General features: G+C 35.9%; 2 protein-coding genes across 6 annotated transcripts; one reads left to right on the forward strand and one right to left on the reverse strand.

The window, feature by feature from the left end:
- Positions 1-194: 194 nt before the first annotated feature.
- On the forward strand, positions 195-4472 carry LOC101260428 (uncharacterized). Of its 3 annotated transcripts, none has more exons than XR_741263.4 (9): positions 195-403; positions 497-584; positions 2090-2269; positions 2353-2529; positions 2711-2878; positions 2961-3115; positions 3311-3437; positions 3913-3974; positions 4093-4472. XR_741263.4 is itself a non-coding variant. In XM_004237967.5 (8 exons), the coding sequence occupies exons 1-8, from the start codon at positions 369-371 to the stop codon at positions 3922-3924; spliced, it is 942 nt and encodes a 313-aa protein (XP_004238015.1). In that variant the 5' UTR covers positions 195-368; the 3' UTR covers positions 3925-4472. The 3 variants fall into 3 exon arrangements, 1 of the variants encoding a protein (XP_004238015.1); XR_741264.4 differs by having other exon boundaries at positions 4096-4472; XM_004237967.5 differs by having other exon boundaries at positions 3913-4472.
- Positions 4473-5401: 929 nt separating this feature from the next.
- LOC101260721 (protein CLT2, chloroplastic) lies at positions 5402-13340 on the reverse strand. Of its 3 annotated transcripts, none has more exons than XM_010321925.4 (10): positions 12867-13340; positions 11030-11139; positions 10715-10752; positions 10124-10239; positions 8506-8605; positions 8393-8428; positions 8200-8250; positions 7081-7204; positions 6291-6416; positions 5402-6165 (listed from the first exon to the last, which is right to left on the reverse strand). In XM_010321925.4, exons 1-10 carry the CDS (start codon positions 13265-13267, stop codon positions 6011-6013), a joined length of 1257 nt encoding a protein of 418 aa, XP_010320227.2. In that variant the 5' UTR covers positions 13268-13340; the 3' UTR covers positions 5402-6010. The 3 variants fall into 3 exon arrangements, with proteins under 3 accessions (XP_010320227.2, XP_010320228.2, XP_004238016.2); XM_010321926.4 differs by having other exon boundaries at positions 6245-6416; positions 11030-11175; positions 12867-13327; XM_004237968.4 differs by having other exon boundaries at positions 11030-11175; positions 12867-13322.

Below are 13340 nucleotides of genomic sequence, written 5' to 3' on the forward strand. Positions count from 1 at the left end.
TTTACCTTAATTATTTAAACCTAGTCAAACCTTTTATCTTAGAATAATTAAAAATATTTAAGTAAATTTATAAATTATAACCAAATAATTAAAATGTTATTAAATAAATACAATTTAACCAAACACTATATTTACTATACAATAGAATACAATACAATGTCATTTATCGTAAAGGTTCAAAGATGGACCATTGCATATAAGCCCATATAAAACCCAAATCATAACCCGCTCCCCCCTTTTCGATCCTTCTAATTTATTGGAAAATAAATAAATCAAACCTCGGTTCTGCCCCAAAGCAGACAGAGAGGAAGCCGCCATTGACAACAACGGAGTATCTTCTTCACTCTCAGCGATATCAGTAGTAAAATATGGCGTCAGTCGAAACGAGTCAAAGAATAAGCAGGCAAGTTCTTTGTTATTTTGGTCTTTTAAGGTTCTGAAAATCACGGAACATACATAATAATATTGATATTTTTGGATGTGAATGAATATGCAGGCAAGCTCCGCAACTAGTTACGGTATTGAAGGAGATGAAAGCAGGATTGGATACAGTGAGCTTAAAAGTACAAGCTTTAACCGCAAAGGTCAGTTTTTTATTTTTTTAATTCTATGATTTTTCATGGTTGATTATTTAAATATTGATACTCGGTTGATTAGAATAATAACAATTTATATAGTCAGAAAGAAATTGTAAGGATACACACTGTTTTTGGGATGTGTTGAAACCTTTCCCATCAATTGTTGGTTACCCAATGCCTTTGCTGGTGGAAAAATACTTGGTGCAGCACTGGAAGTGCCGGAAAGTTGTCTGGACACCATTATTAGCTGCCACTCGCAAAAAAGAAATCTATATTGGATACCAAATAGTCATGTTTAATTAGTTATTGCCAATAAATACTGGTACATTCTTTTAGATAAGTTTTATTGATGAAACCAGCAGTAAACTGGTGCTGTAATCCAAAAAATGCTGGGAACACTAATAAAGTCTACCAATGTTTCAACATCATTTACTAGCTCTAAATTGCACCAAAAGATAATCTGTCGTAAACTATCAGCTTTTATCTTCAAAATATGATTCCGTTGTATTTGCAATACCTTCTTACTACTATCTTCAAAATCAACTGATACTTTTTCATTTGGCTCAGTGTTCATCTAGATTCTTTATATTCTTGCTATAGAGACATGTGTATCATTTGGGTAAGTGTGAAATTAGCATTCTTTTGGTTAGTATACCTAATTTATTATTTAATTTAAATGGACTTGAAGCATGGAATGGATCCAGAGGATTCATATAACCGACTATAACTAGCTTAGGGTTAAAGGCATAATTGATTTATTGATCGATCACTTTCTTCTATCAATATCTTGACGTTTTTTCCTACTAACAAAATAAAAGAGAGAAACTTTTATATTTGCTTCCCAGATTCACCCCGAGTCGTCATTGCCATGCCGCTACCCATCACCTCTATGAGGTTCAAGTTCTTTCTTTGAGAAATTATGAGGCTACATTTTACTTATGTACAATCATACATTGATGAAATATTTAGTAAATGGTTTCATTTTGTAAAACATTTTTTAAAACAATAGTCTTTTGGGTGCCTGTAATCCAATATTCTCTCATTAAAGCAATTATCTTTGAACTAATATGTTAGATCGTACAACTAATTTGGTTTTCCACGTTACAGATGTTACGATCAATAATACATGATCTTCTGACTTGGTATCCATGTTGGGTTCATGTTACTTTCTTTGATATCTAATCATCCCAATGGCCAGTATGAGAAAGTCCTAGTCTATGCTATATTGAAATACATGCTTGTCTTTAAAGGATATATGTATCAATGTGTATGCGTGCCCCTCCTCCCCCCCCCACCCCCCACCCAAAAAAAAAACCACCAACCCCCATGCTATAGAATTAATGCCTTTAGCAGGGCACTCCTGTAACTCAGTCACAGAAATTAGTGAACTGCTTGATTCATTCAGTTGAATGTGCCTTGGATATTTTACGTGGCAGCTGTGTAGGAAAGAATGAAAATAGCACTATATAAACTTGACTCTTCTTCCAAATTCCCGTGCAATTTGTCTGCAGGTGAAAGCGGATCACTTTCCAACAGCAGATGGAATAAGTTACCTTGAAACGAAGCATCTGCTACTTCTGAATTATTGTCAATCACTTGTCTATTATTTGCTCCGCAAGGCAAAAGGACTCTCAATTGAAGGGCATCCAGTAGTTCGGAGTCTGGTGGAGATGAGATTGTTTTTGGAGAAGGTATGTTAAAGCTGTCTCTCCAGCTCCTCTTGGGTGTTTTTCTGCCCTTAATTGCAGTATCCTTACTGTCATGCTCTGTGCAGATTCGCCCCATTGACAAGAAACTACAGTATCAAATTCAGAAGCTCACACGAGATAGTGACACAGCTTCTGAGAAGTCAGTTATAAGTGAGAAGGGAACAGATACTCAGAAGGAGGACCTATTGAAGTATCGTCCAAAACCTGATATGCTTGTTAGTAAAACAAGTAACACTGCAGAGGTTGGTGTTTGGTACATGACAATGAAATGACCATTTTAGTTCCTTTCTCCTCCTGTTCAAAAAGAGTTGGCTCGATCTTTAGCAATTTTTAGAGTTTGAAGTTATGATTTAACTCACTCAGTCTCCCATATGATTTCTTGAAGTAAAGATATAGTTGAATGTTTTTTGTCTTGACCTACAGGATGGTGTATATCGACCCCCCAAATTTGCGCCTGCTTCTATGGGCGAGGAGAAAATGTCGAAGCAGGAGAGAAATGAATTGAGGAGGGAAAAAGAGAGATTGCGAAATGCTAAACAAAGCCCGTATATGATAGATTTGTTGAATGATCTTGAAGGAAGACCCGAAGAGGTAGTTCTCTATTTGACTATTTATACTAACTCACTTCCCTAAGCAATCGTGTATTGACTATTGATCACGGTGAAAAATACAGGTAAGAGAAGTTGTTGGATCTGAAAGTAGAGAACTCACAAACTACATGGCTAAAATGGAAGAACGTGCAAAAAGAGAAGAGGAGGCGTTTGATCGTGCCCCACTTACAAAATTGGAGAAAAAGAAAATGAAACATCTGAAGAAGTCAAGAAATGGGTAAGTTCAGTAGGAACTGTGTGGTTGATCTTACTAACTATAAAAAGAGTCAATTTACAGTCAGTCTTTTGATCATTTCAGATATGAACTTAATCTATAGTTTGGAAGGTACTGGAAGATTAGGTGGAGCTCTGATTTCTTTTCTTTTTAAAATGGACTAACTGGAGGCTAATCTCCTTTCTTTGATTGTGCTAGGTTGCTTGGGCTGACAGATAGTTTCTATGACGAGATAAAAAGTTTGCCTTTAGGGGAACCTGTTTCTGAACAATCAGAAAACTTTGAGAAAGGCGGCACTGAAATCAAACAACAGAAGAAGCGTAAGGTAATTTGTTTAGGGAGATTGCATTACTCCTTGGTTTGTTTTCTTTCAAAATCTGAAGTGTGGTTCTGCTTTAGAATATTATATATGAAATCTTGCATTAGCTATGATGTTGTCATTGTCCTAGACATATATAAATCTTGTGCATTCCCGTTTAGGTGATAAGCGATCTAGTTAATGCATAAAATGTTGATATTCTGGTATGGACACTTATTATCTTGTTTGTTACTCATCTCAATGATTTAATTGGAAGGAAATTGTTGGCTTGTGATTTATGTGGTTATTTCCAATGCTTCACAACCCTTTGCTGCTTCTGAGTATAGCATGTATAATGAACACAATCTTGTTCACAATTAGAATGGAGCTTATTTGTAGTAGTGGTTTATCTTTTGATCTATATCCCTTTGTTCATGGACATGAGTTTTATTTTGTGTGGGGAAATTGCTGAAAATAACTGTTAATATATGTGGTATTGCAGAGGAGGAATTGATATGACTGAGGTTCGAGTACATCGATATCCACCAATTTAGAGGCTTTAAGGTTGGAACGGTTAGGTGTTCCTTGGTCTCACGTAACATGTGTACAACTTTGTCATGATATTAATTTTTGGGGCTTTCATCGCTCTAAAATCTTGCATCGTATTCATTATTGTTGTCAGCAGTGATGACTGAAACCTAGATGGATAATTGAAAGTTGCTTGCTGCAAGGCTGAAGTGCGCTATGGCGGCTGTGGTTTGGTTCAACATCTAATTTCTTGAAAAGTAAGGGTCAGCTGATATGTAAAATGAAGCCTCTTATGGTAGTTGTATTATCATCTTTCACAAATCAAAAGGAAATTGTACTCCTTTCTAAACAATTCTTGTCGATAGGGTAACCAGTTCTTTTTGGACGGTCTGAGCAATATATTTTCAGGGTGAGCACCAATTTTGGGCTTCAACTGTGGTGTAAGCTGTTAATGAAGTGGAAAACTCAGTTTAGTGATAGATGTCATGTCATGAATTTCTATTTTAAAAAAAGTGAGATTTAGCTCTATTACAATGAGATATTCAGTATCTTAGTTCTGTGCATTATCAAAGTCTGAATCATTTTCTTCCCGCGATTATTCTCAGTGGTAATATGAAGATAATAGTATTTTCTGTGCACGTACAATTACAAGTAAAAAAGTTTTGCTGAAAGCATTATATAAGAAAAGAAAATCAGATACTGCTTAAATTCAAGAACCAGTTTCCCGCAGTAATTTATGCCTAGAGATGTAGAAATACGAAAGCTAAGGCATGAACAAATATCAATATGTCCAGATTAATGTTATTAAGGTTCTATATCTTTGGTCATAATCATTAATCAGTGCATAATTAATACACGTATTAGCTGTGCATTTTAATTAGAAAATATTTTTGAATTTTGCGGCCTGTAAATATACTTATCAAATTTTTTTTTAATTAGTTTTAAACGTTACATGTAAAAAGAAATAGATATCTTTTAACGGACTTAAAAAATAATAAAACAGACAAAATGAAAGAGTGAGTACCTTACTGATTGTATCTAATCATTATTAAATATCATTATTTTTATGTATAGCAAACCATAACATTAACAATGTGGGGTTACTTTTCTTATTCTAGTATATCCTATTAATTCAATACAACAAATTAAACATAATAAAGAAATAAATTCAATATAACTAATCCCAATATTACTAATGCATATCGCCGGATCATCTTGTAAATCAAGAAAAGAGAAGTGAGGATTTTTTTTCAAGCCTACATTAACTTGGTCTAAAGCCAAAAGTTCCGATATTGCTCACAGTTGAGTTAAAATGCTAAGTAAACTGTTCAATGAATAGTGTGGGTGGAGCTACAATAGTATTTAAGGTTTCGACCGAACTGAAAAGCTTTTGCTTAAACCAAAAATTCAAGAAAATGTACAAGTATTTAATTGCGAATTCAGTAACTACAACCAACTATGAGTCAAGTGGCAAATTTAGAACCCATAAATCTTGGGTGCTTGAAATATGATATTATGAAAAATGGACTTCCCGTAGAAAATTTTAACTGTTCAATGTTTACCACGCAGGATGCAGATGTTTGCTTTACATAACTTGCTTCGTCTGGTGAAACACCCACTGGAAGAATAGAATAGAATGGAACTGTAATTACATAAACTTGTTTCACAATCAAAATATGACGCTGAAGAAGTTTTATTTCTGTATCTTCTATCTACCAAAAGAATCGACCAACTGTTTTTGTGCATGCAAACCTCAGTAACATATACACCAAAATTTAATTTCTTTAACCCACCTAAGACATGTCATAGCAAGCGCCCTTCCGTATTGTAAAATCCACTTGTTACGCTAAGACAGTCTGCGTTGCTCGTCTATGATGACAACCAGTGGAAGGATAAGTCAAGTTACCATGATACTGTCAGATCCATTTAGCGGTAGGCCATACTGTATGACTAGGGAAGAATGGATCTTAGTTGATGGAGATTATAGACTCTTCTGGACCCCATGCCTCTCCGAGATCATTACTATATATCCAGAATCTCCATAGAACATCACTTGCAATGATTCAAATGAGTTACAATTCTGTGTCTTGCTTCTGAGTCCGTGGAATGTTATACAGGATAAGACCAATGAGAAGGACAGCACTGCCGAGAAGGAAGAAAGGGCTCAAACTTGAACCTTGTGGGAGATATGGCAGCGGCATGGAGAGAAGATACATTGACAAAGGCACTGCATAAGAAAAGAGGTTTAACCGTTTAAGAATCTGGTTGGTCATAGGGACTACATAAAATTCAAATGTAATCGACACCTCTAAGCACTGTATGCAGAGTTTCTGCAAGAGAGCGAGAGAGAACCTGATGACATCACAACAAGGGAAGAAATTACAGCAGATGAAATCTTCATAAGATTGAGAGCTGATATGTTGAAAGCAATATTTGTAAATATGTAAAGAAGGGGTAGCAACGGTGCTCCATCACAACCTGACCAATAAAAGGTGCCAAAAGAACAGTCAGACTCATCAATCCATTACCTTGGGAAAAATACTTCTAACTTGATAATCGTGTCTTCACATCTATAATGGAAAAGACAACTAAAATTTTGTTTGGATTACATCATAACTGTTGAAACTAATATTTGCTCGTGAAATGAACACTATACCAGCAGTATATGTCCCATTTGAGAAATTGCCTGAAAATTGTGATTTCGTTCTTGTTGAGATTCACTTTTAAAGTACAGCTATAGACCAAATCCCAAGAGACACATACTAATTGAGTTGCAACCAACATTAAGTTTTCAAAACCAGTTTCTATGCTTGGTTTATATTATTCCAGTACCCCAAGTTCTATGGATAGTATAATAATGTAAGTAGAGCAACCTCCTAGCAACTAACGAGTACATATATTCATACTATCCAATATATCACCACTCTTTTTCCCGATGGGCGCAAACATATTCTTGAAACCTCTATGTGATTGACTGAGGAAAGCAGGAACATTTTGTAATTTGTAAACAACACTTTCCTGCCAAAATATTCTAGATTCTAGAAAATCATGACCCACACCAACGCAGTTTGCAAATGCTGAAATGATGCACATTGACCTTTTATGCAAGCCACACACAAGTTCAACATAATAGAGATTGCACCTGAAACATTGTTCCCTATGTTGAAGAAGCAACCAGCACCGCTCTTAAGAAATGAAGGGAGCTCAGAAAATGGTATGCCCTTCAAGTTTGAAAGAAAAGGCAGAAAAAGAAGAACAAACAGAGCCTACAAAAAAAAAATAGACATTACAAATGCAACATTTAGAATACAGTGTCGCTGAAAGGTAAACAGATCAATTCACTCTCTGAAAATGCAATTCCCCATTTTTTTATATACTCCCTTCTGTTTCAATTTGCCTGTCCTAATTGTACTTCCCTTTTTTGATTTGTTCCAAAAAGAATGTCTCTTTTCTAATTTGACAACTTTTTTAATTTGAGCATTCCACTAGACATGTTTAATTAAGACCACATTATTAAAAGGTATTTTGGTACATTATACATTTGTAGTTTAACACCACAAAATTCAAAAATTTCTTTACTTTCTCTAGTTCCATGTCAAGTCAAACTAAGACGAACAAATTGAAACGGAGGGAACACACACATATATGTAATATAAATGTATATAAATAGCAATGCTAGACTAAACATTCATTGTCTATAGTGTGCAAGGTTGTGGTAACAAACTACAATTGATTCTGCAATAACACTTTGGCAACAGCATAAACTGCAAATAGAAGAGCATAAAGGGTTTGAGTGGCTTGCAAATCCATGAAAAACATAGCGGGACCAATCAAAATAAAAAGAGATTTTGCATATGGTTATGCAGTCTTTTGAATATTTCCTCTCTCTATCAGAAATTGTTGGGCATGACCTCTGCGTAGATGCAAATGAAACTTCACCGAGAACTAGATTTCACGAAAAAAGGTTTTTCTTTTAGCTTCCAGTTGACGACTGGAACTATACAAATGGTGCTCAGTGTGACTATTTAAGACAATACAAAAGCCAGCAGTTGGTATTTAATTCCACTCGACTAACAGAATTGAACAAATGGTGCCAAATGTGAAAACAGCTATTTCAACAGAAGAATCAGTAAATTGGCATTTGCCTAAGGCTAATTAACTCAGGACTATGTACGCATTTTACTCTGAAATAACCCTGAAGAACAGAGTTTTAGGATCCAAAAGTTAGTGTATTAAAATTTCACGCGCTCATACAAATTACCTGGAATCCAGATCCAAAAGAATTGACGACAAAGATATCAAGAACCTTCCCCTGTATAAATTGAATATCTATCAGGACTGTGCATTAAACATTACCAACAGAGTTGCGAAGAGATCGATGGAGTATCTCTCATGCACCCCATATTCAAAGCTAAGTGAAGGAACATAAAAAGCTCTGTAAAAGAGAGATGCACCTTGAGTCGGCTAGCAGCATCAATAAAAACAAACTCCTACACATTCAAAGCCCTTGAAATGATTAATTGAGGATCCAGACTGCTATTGGTACACATCGTGATTTATTGAATACCTTAATAATAGATGCAGCGGCTTGGAATGCGCTTGAAGCTACCATCAATACTGGCCAAACAAATGCAATTCCTGCCAACATCTGGTTGGAGTCTGATCCGCTGCATTCCACAATCACAAAAGCCAAGGTGAATAAAAGTAGCATAACCGTTCACAAAAATAATAATTATGAGCTGCTTGATCACACAGAACAAACTTCCTAGCAGTATCTGTAACAGTTTATCTGCCAAAATGACCGGCCACAGGAAGTAGCTAAGTGACCCCCCAAGAAAGAAGATAAATATTATAAGTTCTGCATGTTCCCAACCAACTTTGTCAATAGAAGTAAAATAAGTCCCCTTGTAGCTTTATGAATAAGATTGGGGTGCTTCTTTTTGTGCTAACAAGTCAGATGCACTGTCACGTACATGATTCATTCAGGTGGCCCTATAACAAGGAATGAGTTTAGGATACAAAACCTATCAGAGTATCCTCTAAAAGAATGTGATAAAATAGTAATTTCACCGAGTCAGGGGTGGGGGGTGGGGAGATTGGAGTTCAATAGACCTAAGAACTAGAATTCAGTTATTGATTTTGGAGGGGTGAAAAGTTGGAGAGGATTTTGGCAGCTAGCGAATTGGCAAAGCCTCAGTTACACACCTGAAGTACCAGTGTGGCGCATACCAAGGCTCGTAGCGTGGAATTTAGGATATTATACAATTAATAGGAACATAGGCAACTAAGCACCGACATGCAACAACAACAAATACAACATGTCCAATGTGAGGTCACAAATGGGGTCTAGGGAGGAGTGGGGTGTATGCAGATGTTACCCCTACCTTTGTTGGGGTAGAGAACTAGGCACTGACATGATGTAATTAAAAAGAAGCAGAACCAGTTTTACTGTAAACAAGAAGTAGAGCAAGGGAGGTGGTCCTCTAGCACTCATATGGACCACATGGAATGAAAGAAACTGTACAACATTTAAAAGGGGATTGAAAGCACCCCGCTACATAATAGCAGAATTATGTTTTATTTGTATTTTTGCAGATTTTTGGAGCTCGTGAGACATTTCTATTCGTATTGAGTTTGAAAAAGTTTTTTTTTTTTGAGATAGCATTTCTATTAATATTGATTATTGGTTGCTCAGCGCCTTGCTCTTTCTAGGAACTGATATTTTTATCTTGAGATGTTCTCTTTTTTAATACACCTTGTGAGTGGGGCCCTCCCATCAATGTCAATAAAACTTAGGATATATGTCCGCTTTGACACCATATCGAAGCACGTGACCGCCTCATCTAAAAGCTTGAATTGTTAATTCAAATTTTCAAGAAACCTCCTCATGAGCAGATCCGATTCTTTTCTCTTTGGCTCAAACACGTGAAATTTTTTTGTTGATAGGTTAATAATGATACTTGAACTAAGGACATTTTCCTACAATCATACCATGTGAAGTATATTTTTTTTGGAAACTGAAAGATAAAAACAAAACGAAGTATATGACCACCTCATATTAAAGATTAATTTGTGAGAGTGGACAATTTCATTATTGATCTTAGGACTTCAACGAAATCCTATTTAAACTTGCAACCTAAGAAGAAAAACATTTTTTAGGACCCTAAAGGAGAAGAGTGTGTGACCTTGTTACAGCTAGTACCACTCCAGCAGCAACCAATAAGCATCCAGCAATTTGATTCACAGAGTATGTTCGTCCAAGAATGAACACAGAGAGAGTCAGCTGCCACACCAAGAAGGTCTGCAATGAAAAGGTCTTTGCTAAGAAATCTTGTTTTGCTTCTTTTATACATGAGCGAAAACTTTATTAAGCAATCTCGAGGATACAATTATAACTCTTCCAGTTTGAAGTTGGTTAGGACATGAATTTTCAGCAATTTATAGAGCCTACTCCCCATTCATGATTCAATTATCAGAAATAAGATTAGATAGCTGTCAGTAAGGCTACAAAAATTGCAACTAAAAGAAAATGCATGCTTTGAATCACCAAGCATACATTTAATTTATCAAAAACTATTGCCATGGAGTATTAAATTGTAATAGCATTTTGTGTATTCTAAAGGAAAAGCAAGGATGCATTGAATGTGTTGCTCCATCAGAAAAGGGCATCCCATTTCCATGCTCTTGGAGATATACCACCAAGGCAAAGATAACTTGAGAACTATTTCGTGCTCTTTTATTGGCGAAAAGGGGAATCTTAATGTTATTAGTGTTACCTGACTAAGTATTGGTATGGCTGGTCCAGGAAGCATGGCTGTAAAGTACCAAAAATAAAGCAATCAGAAATCAATTTACAACTCAAAGAATCATCCATATTCATTTCTCTGTGGAACTTACTATTGTTTTCCAGTTTAGATAAAGCAGCAAATAGCTGAGAAAAGACTAATATTTGTTGAAAGACGAGATGTAGAGTAAGAAGTAGAACATAAAGGATCTATCGTCTTTTTCCAGTGAAGGAAGAAATCTAGAGAGAGAGAGAGAGGAAACATTCAATTTATTATTGTAGAAATTCCTTAAATACAAGGTAATACCTCCAGCATACATTCCACATATGACCCCAAGGGCTTCGAGGAAACCAATGAGCAAAAACCGTGATTTCGGGTAGGCCACCATCTCCTTTGTTACAATACCAGCACGATATCTCGCATACAAAATGGATAAATAAATAGCCAAGTACCTGAAGTTAATTGAGCCACGTTAAGTATCAGCATCCACGTAGTAAAACAAATATAGGTTAACTAGGATCAAAAACCTTATATTGGATAATGGCATTTCCTACTAAAAATCAAAGTAATGGACATGTTTTTCCACAACCTTCTTTGACCAGCATATTTGAGTTTTTAATTTAGATTGTCATCTCAGCTAGTCATTGACTTGAGTGTAGGCAAATGCTGACCCCTTAGACTAAAAAATTCACTGGGCACTTACTTTCCTATGCATCTAAGGTAGGTCAAACAATGTTGATAATTTACATTCTTTTTGTAAGTACCAAAGTAGATGGTTTATGGTTGACATGCTAGGATTTAAGACACGATGGCACAGAAGGAGTTGGTCTCAAGCAATCAATGATCCAGAGGGATGAAAACTATTCCTCAATCTGCATACTTTATGTGACTCCCCTTTACAGTAGTCATTCAACATTCCACTCCCAGCATCTTCAATGCAAGAGAAATTTACCAGGATAGATGTCCAGTTATAATTTTGTGCTTCCTAAATACGAAAGGTGATCAATTGCTAAATCACTACTCACAAACTAAGGTTGGAACTGGATTTTACGTATAGAAGAGAACAAACTTATTGGATATCTCCTCACCTTCATTTTCCTTTGGTTATAAACACATTTTTTAAAATGGAACTTCAGGAGTAAGGATGTTAGTGTTACTCCCTTCTTTCCAATTTATATGATAACTCTTCTCAATTTGTAAAGTTCCCAAATGTTTGTCATGTTTCTCTCCTATGCAACTGTCGCAGCTATCAGGAATACAAAAATTCACCAATCCAATCAAATTTACAATTTCGATGTGATTCTTTCTTTATAAACCTATTCGTCAACAATTACTTTAATGGTTTTCTTCTGCAATCACTAATATGTATATATAAAAATCAAATTAACCTCTTAACTCCGCATCCACTCAATTATCTTCCTATACAAAGTAACAAACAGAAAGACATGTTATTTTCATAGTTGAGGGGAGCTGATCATGGAAATCTCTGCAAGGTCATTAAGGGACAACATACTATAGTAATTGCAAATTTATGTGTTATATTTTTTACTAGCTACCAGGGCCAACTATGCTGCATTTATTATGAGCTTTCCACATTCAAAGGACTTTTATGATTTGTCTACCACGTAATTGCAATTTCATTCAACCCAAGGTAACTAGGAAACTAGTATACATCTCTGAAACAGCTAAAAACAAGTTATATATGGAAGTCTATGCTCAAGACAGGCAGACAATAGAGTCAGACAACAAAATTTCCTGCGTTTTATTCACAATAGTCACCACTCACATTGAAGTCCTACTAACTATCTCTATGCGAGTGTTCAATATATTCCAAAAGAATCAGGAACAAAGTATGAGAGTCATGAGGTTTGATCATTACAAATTCAGATGATCAAAAAGTACGACTATACATCATGATTTTTTTTTCGTAAATATTTACAAGAGTGAAAAAATCATAGTCGAAGGAAAACAAAGACAATCACACTCTTCAAATAGTAGCATCACTCTTTCTGAAATGGAGAAAGTATTAAATTAGTTCCCTAAAACAACTTTCAGCTTCGAAGTACAAAAAATCCAAATCATCCAGGTAAACATCAGTGATCGGGGATCATACAATAATTGAAAGAGAAACACCAAAACTCACCCAAAAGTAGTAAGTTGAGCTAGAAAAAACGGGTACTCCTTCATCGGAACAAGCGCAAGTTTGTAAAGCACCCGATTCCCAACACCAAGCACCAAAGTCAAAGCAGAATTCAGAATGATTAGCTCTCTAGTCACATCCAACTGGCGGCCAGAATCACTTCCCACAGCAGATGCGCGGAATTTCGAGCTCGAATTCGAAGTCTGCCGAGTAAACGAGGTACTCCGGCGGTGGATTTCCAGACGCCGTGAAGATGTGAGAAGAGGCATCACCGGAGAAATGTGACTTGGAGAAGAAGGCAATGAGAAGAGAGATTTAGGGTTTGATCCATTGAAAGCTCGAGGAAGAGATTGTGTAGGTAATTTGGCGCGAACGGTTTGAGAAGATAAAGAGCGAGACTCCATGAAATTGATTTTTTGGTTAGGTGAATGTGGAAAACTCACTGATACGAACTGCTCATATCAAGTAAAATTCAAA

This window comes from Solanum lycopersicum, chromosome 4 (assembly GCF_036512215.1).
Source record: "Solanum lycopersicum chromosome 4, SLM_r2.1".
Taxonomy (NCBI): Eukaryota; Viridiplantae; Streptophyta; class Magnoliopsida; order Solanales; family Solanaceae; genus Solanum; species Solanum lycopersicum.